Raw genomic sequence first — 21636 nt, forward strand, 5'->3', positions numbered from 1 at the left:
AGGTTCAATGCGGATCAGCAGAATATCCATGTCTACATAAAATACCATGACTTTAAAATGCTGTTTGACCTAAAGTAAGGGGGAAATGGAAAGGAGAAATGAGTTTATATGGCTACGAGTTTCTAAAAAAGAGTCTGGAGGCTGGCAGAAGGTTTGCCCTCATGCACAACTGAGCAGAGTCAGAGAGACAGATAAAGCAGATACAACCCCCAGATATTGGTTCCTTTGAGGGCTAAAGAGACCCACGGGAGTTATGGTCATGGCCGATGGGGTTAACTACCAGGGCAGATGGCCCCTCTTTGGAAATGGTGTTTATGTGTGATGAATCTGGACTCAGATGGGATCTCCCTTCATAAGACTTTCATGCCAATGTGCTGGAGGTGCAGTTAATGTTGGGGTTTAAGATATATTTAGGGGATTTGAATCTCTGGACTGACAATGTGATAGCCAGATCCTGAGCCTCAACAGACTCCAGCACCTACAATCTGATTTATTGGACTTACCACACTCAGCTAAGATGGAGTTGAAGAAGGACAACCACCACACCATGGAGCCTAGAGTGATTACAACTGAAAATGGGAGGATTGCATCCAGCATCCAGGTGGAATCTGACCCTCCTCTTGACATAGAGGTGCAATGGACACAACCAATCCAATGTCCACATAGAAGAGGTGGCATTGGAATGGGAAAAGTGGACATAGTGGACGAAGGGTATGGGGAAAGGCAGGAAGAGATGAGAGGTGGAGGCGTCTTTGGGACATGGAGCTGCCCTGGATGGTACTTCAGAGGCAATCACCGGACATTGTAAATCCTCACAGGGCCCACTGGATGGAATGGAGGAGAGTATGGGCTATGATGTGAACCAATGTATATGAGGTGCAGAGGTGCCCAAAGATGTACTTACAAAATCCAATGGATGTGTCATGATGATGGGAACGAGTGTTGTTGGGGGGGGAGAGGGGGGGTGGGGGGATGGGGTTGAATGGGACCTCACATATATATTTTTAATGTAATATTATTACAAAGTCAATAAAAATAAAAAAAAAACAAAAAACAATATAAATATAGGAACATTATTCTACTCCAAGGAGTTTAAAAGTGGTGATACATGAGAAAAATATAACTAAGATAATTTATAGACTATAGTAATATAATGTTGTAATGTTTTTTAAGCAAGAGCAAATCTGCTACTATATTAATATGCTAAAGATAAAAAAAATAATATGGTGTATGGTTTTGGGGGATGTGTGATTAAGCACTTCTTCATTTTTTCATTTATAAGGAGACTATGACTATGTCATTTAACTAATCTGTGTTTATATGTATATTTTTCTGAACACCAGAGAAACAATTGAGTTAGTGGTTAGAATTAGATGAGATAAAAGTGACTGGACAGAGGGAAGCGGATGTGACTCAAGTGGTTGGGCTCCCATCTACCATATGGCAGGCCAGGGTTCCATTCCCGGGGCGTCCTGGTGAAGGTGAGCTGGCCCAAGTGGAGAGTTGACCCATGTGGAGTGCTGGCCTATGCGGCGAGCTGACCCAAACAGAGTACTGGCTCACACAGGAGTGCTGGCCCACGCAGGAGTGCTGGCCTATGTAGTGAACTGGCCCACGTGGTGAGCTGGCCCATGGAAGAGTACTGGCATGCACAGGAGTGCTGGCACACACGGCAAGCTGCTCTGAGTGGAGAGCTGGCACAGCAAGATGACACAATAAAAAGAAACAGAGGAGGGACAATAAGAGACACAGCAGACCAGGGAGCTGAGGTGGGGCAAGAGATTGAGCACCTCTCTTCCACTGTGGAAGGTCCCAGGATTAGTTCCTGATGCCACCTAAAGAGAAGACAAGCAGACACAGAAGAATGCACAGCAAATAGACAGAGAGAGCAGACAATGAGGGGTGGGGATAAATAAATAATAATTTTTTAAAAAGTGACTGGACAGAACTTTTTGGGAGTAATGCTCCCATACTTTTTTTTTAGGTGATACCGGGGACTGAACTCAAGACCTCATACATGTGAAGCAGGCACTCAGCCACTAAGCTATATTTACTCCCATCTCCCATACTTTTTAAGCTGCCTTTTTGTTATTTTTTTTTTATCTGAAATAGAGTTATTTAAAAATAATTTTTTCTTCATTAAAAATTTTATGAATCTTTTGTTAATTCCCATCTGTGTTAAAGGCAGCTGGGTTAGGAAACCAAAACCACACTAAGTATTTCAAACAAAAAGAAGTTTAATACAGGGAAACTACTGGAAGGGCCCGAATGTGAGCAAAAGTAAAGTGAACCACCTCCAACCTTCCATTTCACCTCTACATTCAGAGGCAAGTGCATTGGGAAGCTGCTGTGGCTATCTAGAGGACAGGAAACAGCAGACAGCTGCTACCCATCTTATAGTTGCTCTGCAGCCCTGAGAAGGATGACCGGCTAGCAAAGTGGAAGCCATGTTGGTCTGGGCCCATGCATGCACATCTCTGCTAGAGGAAAAAAGGAGTCCACCTTCCCCCCACCTCCCAGATTTCATGAGAATGCTGGCTAGGGGATCTGAGCACTGGTGCTCCTGTCTGCCAGCCCCTGAAATACAGGGAAGTGCAGGGGGAGCAGTGGAAATGGTACTGAATGCCCAAGCAGTATCTAACATACTGCACATTACCCATCTTCTGAAAATATGCAGCAATTACTGATCTACCTCTACTTTCATTGTCTTTGTCCCTGTGGGTTTTTCTCCCTCTCTTACTATAATTTTTGCAGGATTTTCACAGGGCAATGAAATAACTGTGTGGTCACTCCAGAAGCCCTGAAGTCCATATTTAAAGACAATCTGAACTAGAATGGCTAAGGCTTTTCTCCCCCACATTTAGAAAAGTCAGAACTTTTAGAGTAAAGGTGATTATCAGCTCCCCACCTCCATCCCTAACCTCATAGATTTTTCTTTTCTTTCTTTTTCTAGGGGGTGAGTTATAGATGTTAATGAGGACTTGATCTGTATCAGTGATTGATTTATTTCTTTAAAAATAATCTAAATAAATATGACAAAATTCCACAGTTATTTGAAAATTCAGGGAAATGAGAAAATAAGAATTGTTATTCTTTGTATGTTTTAACAAATTTGTCAATGTAAACAACAATCAACAACCAGTCTGCGCATGTCGCCCAGGCTGCGATGGCGCTGTGCCATGAGGCAGGCAGACACAGGGCTGCAAGGCGAGGGGAAGCCAGGTGGAAGGCAAGTGTGAGTCAGGAGAGCTGGTAGGCCCATGACCTTTTTTCACCTCTTGGAAAGCTCAGGCCCTAGAAAGCCCTAGGGCACTTGCATGACCTGTTCCTCAGCATCCCACCTTCAATGCTCTGGTAACTTTTATTTTAAAAGCTCCAAATTCCTGGATGATTGACATCATGTTTCTGTCTGAGGAAAAAAGGCCGCCACCTGTGTAACTATATAACTTCAAGCCAGCACATACTTCCCGCCTGGGCAGGGGCCTCCTCTGCGCCAAGTCAGGTGGCCCCGAAGAGAAATCAGGCCCAGTTGCTGCCTTCGACAAGTCCCTGAGCAGGGCAGATGATGAAGCAGAAAAGCACAAGTGTGACTACAACTGTTTTCAGTTATCACACACAGTCTTGAAAGCTAAGCCAAAAGGCACTTTGAGGACAGCAAATAACCTGTGCTTCCATTTTAAAGTCAGCCAAGAATCATTTGGTTCTTTCTTCACAAAGTTTTCCAAGAGCTGGATAGAAAGTCTCACCCTAGGTGTCAAGCCAGGAGAGGCTCCCAGTCATGAGCCCCAGTCCTCGCCAGGCTTCCTGACCTCAGAACATCTGCTCCCAAGCCCTGGGAAGCTCACTCTCTCTGGGCTTTCCCACAAGGAATGGCCAGATGGGCTCCAGGACATAAGAACACCCTGGAAGCTCCTGACTGAGCTGCTCAAGACAATCCAATGGAAGCAGTCTAGGCTAAAGGGGTGATCAGGAGAGGTTCTCTCTAAAATGGTTACCTTCACAGACAAATACAATCACATCAGACCATCTCTGCTTAATTTTTTGAAACTTCCCTCAGAACCATTGCCGGCTCCAGTGTCACCTTCTCTTTGACACCCTACCTGATCCCCTTGGGTGGGTCCCCTTGGATTTTCTTCAGAAACTTGGCTAATCAGGACTACGGCACACCTTTCATTCACTGAATGTGTGAAGGGACCACAGCCACCAGCCACGTCCTAGTGAGGAAGGAGAAAGGTCTCCTGCCCCCAGAGAGCTCAGAATCTAGAAGGAGAGATCAAGCCTGAGCACAAGTGATGGAGGGAATTAGACAGTTCCTAGATGCTGAGGGAGAGAGGCAGACCAGGTGCTGGCAGAAGCAAATCTAAATTCTGGGGGAACCAGAGATGTCATCGTATGGTGAAAACATTTGGGCAATATTTCTGCTGCAGAAATAGAACAATGGAATTCCAGGAAAAAAGAAAGGTATAAACAAAGCATGCAATTAGGAAATTATTAATGTGATGGGCACAAGAAATGGCCCAGCTTAGGGGCTGAAGGGGAAGTAGTGATAAATTGGGGTGGCAAAGCAAAGCTGTGCTAGATAGACAAGAGTTCAGATCTGCGACTCCCAGCCTGAGGGTAAGACATAATTTTCTATGGGGGGCTTTATCAGAACTACTGAGGATCTTTAAGAAATAAGTATGTTAGAGTGTGTGTGTCTCACACACATGCACATACATAAACACAAACACAAGTGAGACACACTATGCCTTCCATCCTAACCCAGGGTGAGAGCCCCATAAGTAGTGAACACGGTCACTCCTGGGGTGGGTTGTGCTCCTCAGAGGTGCTGGGACAGGACCCCCAGTTCGGACTTGCATGGCATCTCCAGCCATCTTCAGGAGTCCACATACTCTGGGAGAAACCCATTAGTGCAACTGCTACTGGATGAGTTAGCAGGAAGAGTTAGGCAGGGCCTGTGTGCATCCAAAATAACACACTCCTTGTGACTCCAGCCAAGTCTCAGAGGGCGCCTCCAGCCGGGGCCGGCTCTAGGGAGAGACAAGAGAGGAACCAGGGTACAGCGGTGAAGGAGGCGCTCATTCTCAGGGTCATACCAGCACGGGGTAGCAGTGCCTATTTCAGTGCTGCTTCCTGGGCACCTCTCTTGCCTTGCCCTGGTTCTGGCCCTGCAATCTTGCAAGTTCTGGGATTTGCCGTGTCTGGAATCTTTACTTTAAAAAAAGAGAAAGAGAAAGAAAGAACAGGAGGGGGATTAGCTCAAAATACCTGTCCACTTCATAGAGAGAACACAGGTTACCAGTTTACACCAACTCCACCCCACACGGAAGCAGGACCCTGCTGTGACAGAGAGGGCCGAGTGTCCCACCTGCCCAACGACTCACCAGGACAGTCGGCTTCATCGCTCTCATCCTCACAGGTCGCCCAGCCGTCACACTGCCAGGGCAGGGGGATGCACTGGATTGCGCCGCGGCGACAGGCAAACTGCCCAGGGTTGCACCGCAGTTCTGTGGGACCAAAGGGCAAGAGGCCAGTGAGGAAGTAGCACCTGGCAGCACAAAGCTCTGCCACCGAGGCCTGGTGCTCATAGGCATCTGCCCAGCCCGCCTCCTTGGGGAGGGCCCAGATGCCCACTCCTAAAGACGAAGCAAAGACTGTCATACCAACAAGATGACAAGTTCCTACAGCAAACACCCTCTACCCCTTCTCGCGTGTCACAACCAACACGTGTTTGCTGAGTTTTCCTAAGGAGGGGAAGAGACAGGAACAGAGGGAACTCCACCTCCTCCTAAGGGTCTCTGGGTCAAGAGGGTGGACACGTGTGTGTCTGACAAAGAGCAAAAGATGGTAACCCCCGTTGAATGGTTCAAACAGTACACTATGACACGAAGCACACCTTGCACCTGAAGGGCTCTGGAGTGCTTCTTAAAGAAGGGAGATTCAGAAAGGGCTCCAAGGAAGTTTTATGGTTTTAGAAGGTGCACATGATGTAATGGAACAGGGATGAGCATTTCAGAAAAAGTAGGAAATAAGGAAATAGCATGGAGCGGGAGAGTAAAAAAAACTTTGTGGTAGACAGGTGGCTCTAACATACACTAAGAGCTGAGAGGCAGGAATTGTTAGAGATAAGATCGGAAATGTAAGGAGGGAGGCTTTCGCGGTAAGAGAATTCTGATCTTTGATTGACTGGTGTGTTGTAGGGAGCCAGAGGTTATTTAGTCAGTAAGTAACATGATAAGATCTGTGTTTTAAGCAAGGTAAAACTAACAATGGTTTCTGGAAGCAATTATAACAGGGGGGCCAGATGGAATTAAATAACTGCAAAATAAGAGCTTGAACAGAAGCAGGGGCCAGCAAAAATACAATCCATGGGCCAAATTCTGCTCTCTCCACCTTTTTTTTTCCTTAAGGCAATACTGAGGATTAAATCCAGCACCTCATACATGGGAAGCAGGTGCTCAACCACTGAGCTATATCTGCTCCCCAGTGAGAGTTGGTTTTTCCATTTGTTCGTTTTCTTTTTAGGAAATACCAGAGCTTGAACTCAGGACCTCATACATGGGAAGTAAATGCTCAACCACTTGAGTTATATCCGCTCCCCCCATCTATGTGGCTATGTTAACATAGCCACAAATTTATATTGTCTATGGATGCTTCCTTCAGCTGAATACATCAGCTCAATAGTTGTGACATTGTGAAGAGAATACATGAGTTGCAAAGAGGGAAAATATTTACTAACTGGCTCTTTAACAAGAAGTTGTGGGTTTCTGGAGTGAGGCGCCAGCTGATACCTGGGGAGGCCTGGGAACTAATGGAAAACCCTACTCTGTGAGGGAAGGAGTCTTGCACACTGATCTGACGGCTCAGGAAGAAGAAACAAAGAGCAGTTGACCAATATTGCAGGGACAGATACATAACACTGTTTATCCTGCCATAACCCTCTGGATGGATTGAGGGAGAATGTGAACTACAATGTAAACTATGGTCCATGCAGTGAGGCAGTGTTCCAGGATGTATTCACCAAATGCAATGAATGTGCCTCACTGATGAAAGGGGATGTTGATGTGGGAAAAGCGGGGGTTGGGGGTTGGGGAAGGGAAGCAGGGTACAGGGGAACCTCTTATGTTTTTTAACTAACGTTTTGTGTGATCTATTTATCTTCGAAAAAAAAAGACCAAAAAAAAAGCAGTTCACCCACAAACAACAAGTGCTGTAATGCAAGCCCCTCAACTGTCTTCCTGCTTCCAGAATCATTCTGCTTAAATTCAGGAAGAAAAGGAACTGTTCTGGCACCTGAGTCCTGTGTTTTAACGCTGCTTAAGTCAAAGCCTACGATCACTCTGATTTACCAAGGAAGAGTCACCATGAAATTAGTGAGGTGGATCCTAGGCCCTAGCCCCTCCCTGGCAACTGTAGCAGACCCTTGGGGCAACGAGGCCCCACATGCAGCAGTATGTGGCAAGTCAGTACACTCAGAGCATCTTCAGAGCTGTCCGCAAGCTGGGTCAGACATCAGGCAGAGGCCTGATCCCACACTGCCTCACAGGATGAGAGACAGTTAAAAGTCCTTCAGTCCCAGACTGATTGATTTCCTTGACTGGAGAGAGCCTGGGCCAGAAGGAATGGAACTGTCAAGTCAGTGTTCTCCCCCCTCCATTTGCCACCAAACACTGCAGTCGATCGGTTAAATACAACCTTTTTTTAAAAAAGCCTTTATAAAATATACATTGGTGAAATAGTCACAATGTATATTTTATAAAGGCATTCAGTCAAGATGGGAGTCACAGAGGACCAGATTTTAACTGTCCACCTGGAATGTCTAAAAAATAGACAAAATACGAGAAACTATAATTCTCCAGACACTGGGGCATCAAGAAAGGGAAGGACTGTGTTGGCGAAAAGTCAGGAAACAAACACACTTAGTCTTTCACATGAAGAACATGTTCAGGCTGCAGCACAGGGAAAGAGAACCCAAGTGGGGCCTGGCAGCCTGGCAGACTCCCGAGTTGAGGAGTTGGGAGCCAAGAGTCTGGGGAAACCAAGGTAGCTAGAATATACAGGACAGAGCACTGGGGAAGAGAGAAGTGAAATGAATAAAAGACCCCAGAGATCTGCAGAGGGTCCCCTCAGGTATTGAGTCCTGAGCAGAGCATGCATCCTTGGCAATCACCCCAGGCCAGGGAAAGAACCACCTGAAAAGATAAGAAGGAATAAAAAACAAAGTTCAACAGGACCAGAAACAGTGCCTGTTCTTACAAGCCAAATCAAAAAAAGCTCAATTCATGGCGCCTCAGGTCAAGTACTCAGAAGTGGGGAAAAGTAACTCTAGACTAAATACAGCTCTGGTACCGCCTAACAAAGACTAAAGGGCAAAAAATAAAAAGATCAAACAAAGTTCAAGAATCTTCATAGGGGAAACGGACTTTGGCCCAGTGGTTAGGGCGTCCGTCTACCATATGGGAGGTCCGCGGTTCAAACCCCGGGCCTCCTTGACCCGTGTGGAGCTGGCCATGCGCAGTGCTGATGCGCGCAAGGAGTGCCGTGCCACGCAAGGGTGTCCCCCGCGTGGGGGAGCCCCACGCGCAAGGAGTGCACCCGTGAGGAAAGCCGCCCAGCGTGAAAAGAAAGTGCAGTCTGTCCAGGAATGGTGCCGCTCACACTTCCCGTGCCGCTGACGACAACAGAAGCGGACAAAGAAACAAGACGCAGCAAATAGACACCAAGAACAGACAACCAGGGGAGGGAGGGAAATTAAATAAATAAAATAAATCTTAAAAAAAAAAAAAAAAAAAGAATCTTCATAGGCATACAAAAACATACAGCACCCCAAAGAGTAAAATTCACACAGTCTGTCATCCAATAAAAAATTACTAGGCCAGTGAAGAGGCAAAGAATTATGAACACAGTGAAGAGAAAAACCAATTGCTCAAATTGCCCCTAAAATAGCACAGATAGAATTAGCAGACAACGACATTAAAGGTTATTATAACTGTATTCTAGGTGTTAAAGAAACTAGTGGGAAATTTTTAAAAAAATATTTAGTTTTTATTTATTTCTCCCTTCCCTCTCTGCCCCACCACCACTGTTGTTTGCACTTGCCATCTGCACTCTCTTCTTTTTTTTTAGATTTTATTTTTCATTTCTCTCCCCTTCCCCTACCCCCCTGTTGTTTGCTCTCTGTATCCACTCGTGTGTTCTTCTGTGTCTGCATGCATTCTCAGCAGCACCAGGAACCTGTGTCTTTTTGTTGCATCACCTTGCTGCGTCAGCTCTCCGTGTGTGCGGCACCAATCCTGGGCAGGCTGCACTTTTTTTCACGCAGGGCGGTTCTCCTTGCGGGGGGCACACTCCTTGCGCGTGGGGCACCCCTACGCAGGGGACACCCCTGCGTGGCATGGCAGTCCTTGCATTCAGCAGCACTGCGTGTACACATCCAACTTCCCTCTTCATCTTCTTTTTAGGAGGCACCGGGAATCAAACACCAGACCTCCCACGTGGGAGGGAAGTACCCAATCACTTGAGTCAAATCCATCCCCTGCTTGTTGTATTTCTCACTGTTGTTTCCTCACTGTGCCTCTTTATTACATCATTTTGCTGCATCATCTCATTGCATCATCTTGTTGCACCAGTCCATCATTTCAGCTCATTGTCTTGCTTGTCTTCTTTAGGAGGCAATGGAAACCAAACCTGGGACTCCCACATGGCAGGGAGACACCCAATTGCTTGAGCCACATCTCTTCCCCTTTTTTTTTTCAAGATTTATTTTTTATTTAAGAAGAAAAAATTAAATATCTTAAGTAGAGATATGGAAGATATAAAAATTAAACAAACCTAATGCTTAGAGATGAAAAAACATTGGCTACAACTAAAAGATTAGACTGTGTAGAAGAAAAGACTAGTGACATGAAGACATAGCAAAAGCAATGATCTAAAGTTCCAGGAAGATGGGGATTAGAGAGACAAGGGATCACTTATCTCCCAGAAAAAAATAGCTAGAAGACAGGGGGAGACTGGAGGGCTGCTCTGAGGCTCAAGGAAAGGTGAGGCACCACCCTGACGAGAAAGGGGTAAAGGACAGGAGTCTCAGCTGGCTGAAAATTCGCGTGAGTAAAGCTGTAGAAGCAGCAACGGGCACTCATCCTATTACCTAGTAAGGTACTGAAAGAGAAAAATTGACAGCCAAGAATTCTTTATCTAGCAAAACTGTCCTTCAAATATGATTCTGAGTTTAAAATATTCACAGATGAACAGATACTATAAGAGTTTGTAAACAAGAATCCAGCTCTGCAGGGAACACTAAAGGAGTTCTGCAGCTGGAAAAGAAAAGAGAGGGAGGCTAGGAGAAGAGTGTAGTAGTGAAGACTATCAGAAAGGGAAACTGAAAAGGTAAAATGAACAAAAATAAAAGATGACATATGAAAGCCAAAGGATAAAATGGTTGGAGAAATGCCTTTACAGTGGTAACACTGAATGCTAATGGACTAAACTTCCCAATCAAAAGACATGGGCTGACAGAATGGATAAGAAAACATAAGCCATTCATATGCTGTTTACAAGAAAATCACCTTAGACCCAAGGATGGAAATAGATTAAAAGTGAAAGTCTGGAAAAAGATATTTTTTGCCAATAGTAACAAAAAGAAAGCAGGGTAGCTATATTGGTGTCACACAAAACAGGCTTTAAAGGCAAAAAAAGTGACTAGAGATGCAGAAGTCATTGCATATTAATAAAGGGACAATCCACCAGGAAGAAATAACAGTCCTAAACATCCATGCATATTACAAGGGTGCCCCAAAATATATGAGGCAAACTCTGGCAAGACTGACAGGAGAAAGAGACTAAAATAATAATAGTTGGAGACTTCAATACACCACTCACATCATTAGATAGAACAAATAGAAAATCAACAAGGAAACTGAGGAATTGAACAATATGATAAACAATCAGACCTAACAGACATATACAGATTGTTCATTCCCCAAATCAGCAGGTTATACATTCTTCTCAAGTGCTCATGGATCTTTCTCCAGGAGAGACAACATGTTAGGTAACAAAGCAGGTCTCAATAAACACAAAAAGACTGAAATTACACAAAGCACTTTTTCAGATCATAATGGAATGAAACTGGAAATCAATAATAGATGGGAAAGAGGAAAAACTGCAAATGTGTGGAAGCTCAACAACACACTCCTGAACAGTCAAAGAAGAAACTGTAAGTGAAATTAGAAAATATATCGAGATGAATGGAAACGAGAACACAACTTATCAAAACTTATGGGACACAGCTAAGAAGTGATGAGACGGAAAGCAGATTTGGCTCAACTGATAGAGCATCCACCTACCACATGGAAGGTCCAAGGTTCAAACCCAGGGCCTCCTGACCCATGTGGTGAGCTGGCCCACGCACAGCGCTGATGTGCGCAAGGAGTGCCATGCCACGCAGGGGTGTTCCCTGTATAAGGGAGCCCTACGCGCAAGTAGTGAGCCCCATAAGGAGAGTCATCCTACGCGAAAAAAGCACAGCCTGCCTAGGAGTGGCGCCACACACACGGAGAGATGACACAGCAAGATGATGCAACAAAAAGAGACACAGATTTCTGGTGTCACTGACAAAAATGCAAGTGGACACGGAAGAACACACAGCAAATGGACACAAAGAGCAGAAAACTGGTGGAGGGGGAAGAGAAGATAAATTTTAAAAAATAAATCTTAAAAAAAAAAAAAAAGGTGATGAGAGGGAAACTTACAGCCCTAAATACCTATATTAAAAAATGAACTAAAATTAAAGATCTAACTGAACAATTGGCGAAATTAGAAAAAGAAAAGCAAACCAATCCCAAAGCAGGTAGAAAGAAAGAAATACTAAAGTTTAGAGCAGAAATAGATGAAATTGAGAACAAAAAAACTAAAGAGAAAATCAACAAAACCAAATGCTGGCTCTTTGAGAAGATCAATAAGATTGACAAACCCTAACAAATAAAAAAAAAGAGAGGGAAGCGGATGTGGCTCCATCAACTGGGCTCCCGTCTACCATATAGGAGGCCCTGGGAAGCAAACGAGGGCCTCCTTGTGAAGGCAAGCTGGCCCGTGTCCGTGGAAAGCTGATGGCCTATACCCATGGAGAGCTGACCACCTACAGAGAGCTGGTGCAGCAAGATGATGCAACAAAGGGAGACAAGCAGACACAGGAGAATGCGCAACATGGACAGAGAGCAGACAGCAAGCAAATGCAAGGAGGGGGATAAATAAATAAAATAAATCTTAAAAAAAAAAAAAAAGAGACAATGCAAATAAAATCAGAAATTCAAGTGGGGAAGTTACAACTGACCCCACAGAAATAAAAAGGATCCTAAGAAGATATTATGAGAAACTGTATGCCAACAAACTAGACAACCTAGATGAAATGGGACAGATAACTAGAAACCCATAAACAACCCACACTGATCCTATAAGAAATACAAGAACTTAACAAACCAATCACATTTAAAGAGATGAAATCAGTCATCAAAAATCTCCCAACAAAGACAAGTCCAGGAGCAGATGGCTTCACAGGTGAATTCTACCAAGCATTTTGATAAGAATTAACACCCATCCTGTTTAAATTCTTCCAAAAAATTGAAGAGAAGGGAAAATCACCCAACACATTTTATTTAGTCAACATCACCCTAATACCTGATAAAGATACTACAAGAAAAAAAAATTACAGACCAATCTCTCTAATAAAAGTAGATGAAAAAATTCTCAACAAAAGACTTGTAAATAGACTCCACCAGCGTATCAAAAGAATTATACACCATAACCAGTGGGATTTATTCCTGGTATGCAAGCATGGCTCAACATGAGAGAAATCAATGAACATAACACACCACACTGATAAACTGAAGGGAAAAAATAACACATGATCACCTGGATTGATGCCGAAAAGACATTGAACAAAATCTAGACTCCTTTCTTGATAAAAACACTTTGAAAGTTAGAAATAGAAGGAAAATCCCTCAAAATATGATAAAGGACATAGACGATAATCCACAGCCAACACCATACTCAATGGGGAAACACTGCAAGCTTTCTCTCTAAGATTGGGAACAAGACAAGGATGCCCACTATCACCATTTTATTCAACATTGTGCTAGAAGTTCTAGATAAAACAATTAAACAAGAAAAAAATAAACAGCATCCAAATAGGAAAAGAGGAAATAAAGCACTCACTATCTGCTTATGACATGATCCTATATTTAGAAAATTCTGAAATATCTGTGACAAAGCTACTTGAGTTAATTAATTCAGCAAAGTGGCAGGCAGGATACAAGATCAACACGCAAAAATCAGTAATGTTTTGGTACACTAGTATTGAACAATCTGAGGAGGAAATCAGGGGGGAAAATTCCATTTACAATAGCAACAAAAAGACTCAATGCCTAGGAATCAATTTAACCAACAAAGTATAGGACCTATATACTGTATACAGGGACCTACAAACCAATTAAAAAAAAAAAAACTAAACAAATGGGAAGACATTTCATGTTCATGGATTAGAAGACTAATTATCGGGAAACGGACTTTGGCCCAGTGGTTAGGGTGTCCGTCTACCATATGGGAGGTCCGCGGTTCAAACCCCAGGCCTCCTTGACCCGTGTGGAGCTGGCCCATGCGCAGTGCTGATGCGCACAAGGAGTGCCGTGCCACGCACGGGTGTCCCCCGCGTGGGGGAGCCCCACGCGCAAGGAGTGCGCCCGTGAGGAAAGCCGCCCAGCGTGAAAAGAAAGTACAGCCTGCCCAGGAATGGCGCCGCCCACACTTCCCGTGCCGCTGACAACAGAAGCGGACAAAAAAGCAGACAAAGAAACAAGACGCAGCAAATAGACACCAAGAACAGACAACCAGGGGAGGGGGGGAAATTAAATAAATAAATAAATCTTTTAAAAAAAAAAAAAAAAAAAGAAGACTAATTATCATGAAGATGTCAATTCTACACCAAGTGATTTATAGACTCAATACAATACTAATCAAAATTCCAACAGCCTGTTTTACATAAATAGAAAGGGCAATCGCCAAATTTATTTGGAAGGGAAAGGGCACCAGAACAGCCAAAAACATCCTAAAGAAGAGCAATGGGGAAGTTGTCCTGCTGCCTGACGTTTATACATATTACAAAGCTGCAGAAGTCAAAACGGCATGGTATTGGCATAAACAGACAATTGATTAGGGGAATAGAACAAAGTCCAAAAACAGACCCTTACCTTTATGGCTGGACCCGTTTGATATTGTTATAAACTCCAAAAATAGACAGTGGATTATTTTTGTAAACTGGTCTGTCCCTCCAGGCATATTAAGATTATATTAGATTCAGAAGCTTTACTTTTACTTGATTAAATAATGATTAAGGCTTTGATTGGGTTACATCAGTAGGATGTTGCATCCCCACCCCCTTGGTGGGCAGGGACTCACAGAGAAACCAAAATGCAGAGAAGGGAGGTTGTAGTTTTGAGCTGGAGCCCAGGAAGTAAACATATGGGAGAAGAACACAGGAATACAGACAGCTCCACAGGCACAGTAGAGGCCCCAAGAAGAGAGACAAACCATTCACCTGTTAGTCTATAGCTGACCTTGTGGAGAGAAGCAAGCCTGCGCATAAAGAATCGAGCCCTGGGGAGAGAGACAAAGCCTGGAGAGCCTGATGGCCTACAGCTCATAGTAGAAGAAGCTGGGACCACAGAGCCTTACAAGGAAGAGGAAGGCTGAACATTGGCAGCTACCTTGTCCAACACATGGAACAGATTTGGTAAGGGGAAGTAACTTAATGCTTTATGGCCTGTTAACTGAAAACTTCTACCCCAAATAAATATCTTTTATAAAAGCAAACACATCTCCGGTATTTTGCATTAGCACCCCTTTGGCTGACTAATACAATAGCCGACTGGTTTTTTTGTTAGTTTGTTTTTTAATTTATTTTTTAAATTTATTTCTCCCCCTTCCCCTCATTGTTTGCGCTCGCTGTATGATCATCTTTTTTTTTGGAGGCAATGGGAACCAAACCCAGGGCCTCCCATTTGTGAGCGAAGCGCCTAATCACTTGAGCCACCTCCACTCCATTTGTTGTGTCTCTCATTATGTTTTCTCACTGTGCCTCTTGGTTGCATCATGTCATTAGTGACCTTGTTGCATTAGCTTGCCGCCTTGCTCATCTTCTTTAGGAGGCACCAGGAACTGAATCTGGGATCTCCCATGTGGTAGGCAGGAGCTCAGCTGCTCGAGTCACACCTACTTGCCGCCAACTGGTTTTTGACAAACCTACCAAGTCCATGTTAACAGGACAAAACAGTCTCTTCAACAAATGGTGCTGGGAAAAACAGATAGCCATAATCAAAAGAATGAAATAGGACCCCTATCTCACTCTCTATACAAAAATCAACTAAAAATGAATCAAAGACCTAAATATAAAAGTTACGACCATAAATATATTATAAGAATTTGTAGGAAAATATCTTCAAGATCTTGTGGTAGGTGGTGGTTTCTTGGACCTTACACCCAAAGCACAAGCAACAAAAGAAAAAAGAGGTAAGCGGGACCTCCTCAAAATTAAAACTTTTGCACCTCAAAGGACTTTGTCAAAAGGGTGAAAAGACAGCCAACTCAATGAGAGAAAATATTCAGAAATCACATATCCGATAAGGGTATAATAGCCATGATATATAAAGAGATGTTACAACTCAACAATAAAGACAAACAACCCAATTAAAAAATGGGCAAAAGACTTGAATAGACATTTATCCAAAGAAGAAATACAATTGGCAAAAAAACACATGAAAAAATGTTCAACATCACTAGCTATATTAGCCAAAGGGGTATTGATACAAAATACCAGAAATCAGTTGGATTTACCTGGGGTAGAAGCTTACAGTTACCAGGCCATAAAGCGTAAGTTACTTCGCTCACCAAAGTCTATTGCCCCATGTTGGAGCAAGATGGCTGCCAACATCTGCCAGGCGTCAGGCTTCCTGGGTTCCTCTCTTCCTGGGGTTCATTTATCTCTGGGCTCAGCTCCTCTATTTTCTCTACAAGGTGAGCTGTAGACTTCGAGACTCTCTAGGCTTTGCCTCTCTCCACAAGGCCAGTTGCAGACTATTAGGTGACTGGCTCTGTCTCTCTCCCCAGGTTCAGTTCTCTCCGGGATCAGCTGCTCTGCTCTTCTGTGTGCTTACTTCCCAGGCTCCAGCTCAAAACTTCCAACTCTATCCTCTGCCATGTCTTTTCTCTGTGAGTCCCTGGGGGCCAAGGGGTGGGGGGACTTAACACCCTACTGATGTGGCCCAAACAAAGTCCTAATAATAAATTAATTAATTAAAAGGGATACCTCTAACAGACCAATTTACAAACATAATCCAATAACTATTTTTGGAATTCATAAACAATGCCAAACTGCTACACTAGCAATGAGAGAAATGCAAATAAGGCTACAATGAGACATTATTTCACACCTATTAGAATGGCCACTATTAAAAAGACAGAGAACTACAAACATTGGAGAGGATGTGGAAAGAAAGGAATGCTTATTCAGTGTTGGTGGGAATGTAGAATGGTACAGCCACTTTTTGGCAGGCCCTAAGGAAGCTGAATATAGATTTGCTACGTAACCCAACAATACCACTATGGGGTATATAAAAACTGTGGGGAGTGGCACAAACAGAAATCTGCAAACTAATGTTCATAGCACTGGCGGTTGTTCATGATAGCAAAAAGATGGAAACCTAGGTGTCCATCAACCAATGAATGGATAAACAAACTGTAGTGTATATGCACAATGGAATATTATACAGCTGTAAGAAGAAATGAAGTTGTAAAGCATATGACAACATGGATGAACCTGGAGGACACCGTGTTGAGTGAAGCAAGCCAGACACAAAAGGACAAATACTATGATTGTGCTATTACATATTGTGTAATATATTATATAAATATATTGTGTAAACTCACAGAGTTAAACTCAACTAGAATATGGGTCACCAGAAAATAGAATGAGGTTAGAGAATGGAAAGCTGACGGTTAATGTGTGTAGAATTGGTAAAATGGTTATTTCTTAATCTTTGGAAATAAATAGGAAAGGTGAAAGCACAACATTATGTTTCTAACTAGCAGTACTATTATGGTAGTTTAAATGGAAAGTATAAGGTCATGCATATTACCAAAAGGAAAGCCAAAAACTATAACATGGGACTATATAGCATAGTAAAACTGCATTTGAATTATGAATATGGGTAAAATTGCATAATAAAACCATTTTTCTTTGAAACTGAACAAACGTATGTTAATACTAATATCAGACAAAAAAACACATTATGCTAAGTGAAAGAAAACAGACACAAAGTACTACATATTGCATGACTCCATTTATGTAAAATGTAAATATAAATCAATTTATAAAGATGAAATTAGATTTGCAATTATGTAGGGCTGGGGAAGGATAGAGGGGTTGAGAGGTGACTAAAGGGTGTGGAGTTTTTCCTTTTCGAGTAATGAAATTGTTCTAAAATTTTTTTATAGTAATCAATGTGCAACACTGATTATACTAAAGGTCATTGATTGCACACTATTATTTTTTTAATTTTTTTTTAAAAAGATACATAGATCACAAAAAATGTTACATTAAAAAATATGAGGGTCCCATATACCCCACACCCCACAGCTCCCCCTCCTCCAACATCAACAACCTCCTTGATCATTGTGGCATATTCACTGCATTTGGTGACTATATTTTGGAGCACTGCTGCACCACATGAAATATAATTTACCTTGTAGTTTACGCTCTCTGATTGTACACTCTGGATGCGTTGTATGGTATGTTAATATGTCTGAATAAAACTGCTTAAAAAATATTCCACTACAATGCAAGGTGTTGGTGGAAGGGTGACATATAGGAATTTTACACATATGCATGACTGTTTTGTAAGCTCACAACTTCTCTAATTAAAAAAAAATAGTATTTTTTTTTTGTAATGAGAGAGAGATTAAAACAAAGCTGATGGACTTTGTCACCACTAGACCAGACCTATACAACATGCTAAAGAGAATTCAGCAGCTTGAAAGTAAGGACAACAGATTGATGCCCCATGAAAAAATAAAGATCTCCAGTGTGGATAACAACATGAGTCAATATAAATGCCAGCACTATAGTATTTTTGGTTTGTAACTCCATTTTTTACTTCCTACAGGCTCTAAAAGGCAAATGCATAAAATGTAATGAGAAATCCATGGTTTTGAGCTGATACTATATAGCTATGTAATCTGTGACATGAACTACATACAGGTGGGGAGACAAAGGGGTATAGAAACATAGTTTGTATATACTATTAAACTGGGATCAGAGCAAATGAGTATGACAGATTTGGGATGTTAAATTTAAGCCCATGGTAACTACAAAGAAAATATTGTAGAATATGCTCAGTCATAGACAGAAATCAGAATACAGGTTGCCAGGGGCAAGGGGCAGGGAGAATGGGAAGTTAATGCATAATGTAGGGTTTCGGTGTGGGGAGATGGGAAGGTTTTAGTGATGGAGGGTAGTGAGGGTAACGCAACATTGTGAATGTGATGAATCTCACTGAATGGTATGGTTGGGAAGGGCCAAGATGGAAACTCTGTTGTACATATTCCCACATTTAAAAAAAGAGCAACAAAAGAGACTGACAAATGCAATACATGATACTGGATAGGATCTAGCAAGAGAGGAGAAAAGCCTCAAAGGGACACTATTGGGACATATGGAAAAACTGGGATATAGGTTATAAGCTCTATATCAATGTTAAATTTCTTAAACTTGATAAATTGTACTTAAAGGTAGTTACCTAAGTGAATATCCTTGCACTTAGGTAATGTGCATGGAAGTATTGTGTTCTAGGAACACAATATATACAACCTATACTCAAGCGTTCAAAAATGGACTAATAAAAAGACAAATAGAATGATATGGCAAGTGTGACAAAAATGTTAAAATTGGTGAATCTGGGTAGGGGTATGCTAGAGTTCTCTGGGATTTGTATTATTTTTGTAACTATCTTGAAAGTCTGGGAAAAAAAAAACTTAAACAGGCACTTCAGAAAAGATGATATCCAAATAGTCAATTAACTTATGAAAAAACTCTCAATTTCATAAATCATCAGGCAAATGCAAATTTAAATCATAACATCATAACACACTCACTAGAATGGTTAAACTAAAAAAAAGCTAGTGTTGATGAGGATACTGAGCAACTAAAACACTAGACACTACTGGTAGGAGTACAATTTGGTAGAACCATTTTTGGAAACCAATGGACATTATCTACCAAAGCTTAAAATACATATCCCTTTTGTCCCAGCATTTCCACTCATAAGATATATGAACCAATCCAACATATAGCTGCACAACTGATTTCTGACAAAGGTACAAAAGCCACTTACTGGAGAAAGGACACCAACAGTGGTGCTAGAACAACTGCATATTGATATATAAAAGAAAAAGACAACTTTTATCTGTTCCTCACATGACAGACAAAAATTGACCCAAAATGGACTGGTTCATAGGCCTAAATGTAAAACCTAAGACTACAAAAGTTCTAAAAGAAAGCCTAAGAAAAATAATTGTGACCTTGGCCTAGGCAAAGATTTCTTGGACATGTACACTGAAAGCCTGATCCCTAAAAAGGGAAAGTTGATAAACTGAACTTGATCAAAATTAAGAATTTCTGTTCTCAGAAAAGACACCTTTAAGATACTGGCAGGAATGTTAAGCAAATGGAAAACTGACACTCCTGGTGGGAATGTAAAATGATACAACTACTTTGGAAAACAATTTGACAGTTTCTTAAAAAGTTAAATATATACCAACCATATGAGCCAGGCATTCCACCCCTAAGTATTTGTGCAAGAGAACTGAAAGTATGTATCCATACAAAGTCTTGCACAATAATGTTCATAGCAATTTCATTTGTAATAGCCATACAATGGCTGAAAACAACCCAAATGTCCACCATCAGGTGACTGGAAAAGCAAACTATGGTATAGCAAATACAATGGAATACTAGTAAGCAATAAAAGCAAACGAACTATTGAGACACATAGCAACATGCATGAATCTCAAAATAAATCTGCTGAGTGAAAGAAGCCAGTCCCCCAAAAATTATATTTTCCACATATATAATGTTCTAGAAAAGCAAAACCATGGCGATGGTAAACAGATTGGAGGCTGCCAGGGGCTTGCGGTGGGAGACGGTATGACTATAAAAGGTTGGTACAAGGGAATTTACAAGGGCAACAGAATTATTTTGCATCCTGACTATGGTGGTTACACCAATCTAGATGTTAACAGCTTGAAGTAGATGGACCCCAGAAAATTATGTTCTTAAAGTCAGTCCATTCCTGCGGGTGTGAACCTATTGTGGGTAGGAACTTCTGATTAGGCGACTCTGGTTAAGGGTCTTGATTATATTACTCCAGTAAAGTGTGACCCAGGATGGGCCTTAATCCTCTTACTTGAGTCCTTTAAAAGTGAATGAAATTCAGGGGAAGACCAAGAGAAAAGCCACAGGAAGAGAGAAAGCCAAAAGAAGCTGAAACAAGGAAACCTGGAGAGAAGGGAGAAAGGTAGATGCTGCCACGTGCCTTGCCATTGACAGAATCCAGGATTGCTAGCAGCTGGTCTTCGGAGAGAAAGCATTGCCTGATGATGCCTTGATGTGGACACTTTTGCAACCTCAGAACTGTAAACTGGCATTTAATAAATCTCTATTGTAAAAAAAAAAAAACCCATTTCGGGTATACTGCACTTAACAGCCTTGCAGACCAAAACAGATCTAAACATGCATTAAAATTCTTTTTTTTTAAAAAAAGATTTATTTATTTAATTCCCTCCCCCCTCTGCCGGTTGTCTGTTCTCTGTGTCTATTTGCTGTATCTTGTTTCTTTGTCCGCTTCTGTTGTCGCGTGTGGGTGGCGCCATTCCTGGGCAGGCTGCACTTTCTTTCACGCTGGGCGGCTCTCCTTACGGGCACACTCCTTGCGCGTGGGGCTCCCCTACGCGGGGGACACCCCTGCGTGGCGCGGCACTCTTTGCGCGCATCAGCACTGCGCATGGGCCAGCTCCACAGGGGTCAAGGAGGCCCGGGGTTTGAACCGCGGACCTCCCATGTGGACGCCCTAACCACTGGGCCAAGTCCGTTTCCCATTCTCTTCTCATAATGTAAACATAGGAATGTTCTACTATAAGATGTCACAATGTGGTGATACATGGGAAAAATACAACTGATGCAACTTATAGGCTACTGTTAACAGTAATACTGTAATATTTTTGCAGCAAAACCAAAAGTTACTGTAGCAATGATAAAGGTAAAAATAAAGAATATGGGGTTTAGTTTTATGAGATATGAATAGTATTATGCATTTTTTCCTTCATTTTCATTAACAAGGAGACCTTGGTCATGTCTTTAAAAAAAAAAACTAAATTAAATAAAATTCTCTCTCCTCCTCACTACCTGCCTCTCTCTACATGTCAAGATGCACCATCTCCCATGAACCCTTCCCAAACTCCCCTTCATGGGCCTGGCATCTCTTAGCCCCATGTCAAAAAGTAATACCACCCTTACAGCTCTCTTCCTACACCCTA

The 21636-nt window shown here is 42.3% G+C and overlaps 1 protein-coding gene across 13 annotated transcripts in view; it reads right to left on the reverse strand.

Annotated features, from left to right (window-relative positions):
- The window catches only part of DGCR2 (DiGeorge syndrome critical region gene 2), a 111451-nt gene that overhangs the window by 73283 nt on the left and 16532 nt on the right, over nt 1-21636 (reverse strand). For 9 of the 13 annotated variants that reach the window (XR_011646543.1, XM_004480960.3, XM_058281798.2 and 6 more), the window contains exon 2: nt 5385-5507. The exons of the other annotated variants lie outside the window; for them this stretch is intronic. Coding sequence is in view for 8 of the 9 variants with exons in the window: in XM_004480960.3 (XP_004481017.1) it covers nt 5385-5507 (123 nt within the window). In the remaining variant the exon portion in view is untranslated. The remainder of the gene's footprint in view (nt 1-5384; nt 5508-21636) is intronic. 13 annotated transcript variants of the gene reach the window in all.

The sequence above is a fragment of the Dasypus novemcinctus genome, chromosome 19, assembly GCF_030445035.2.
Source record: "Dasypus novemcinctus isolate mDasNov1 chromosome 19, mDasNov1.1.hap2, whole genome shotgun sequence".
Classification (NCBI taxonomy): domain Eukaryota; kingdom Metazoa; phylum Chordata; class Mammalia; order Cingulata; family Dasypodidae; genus Dasypus; species Dasypus novemcinctus.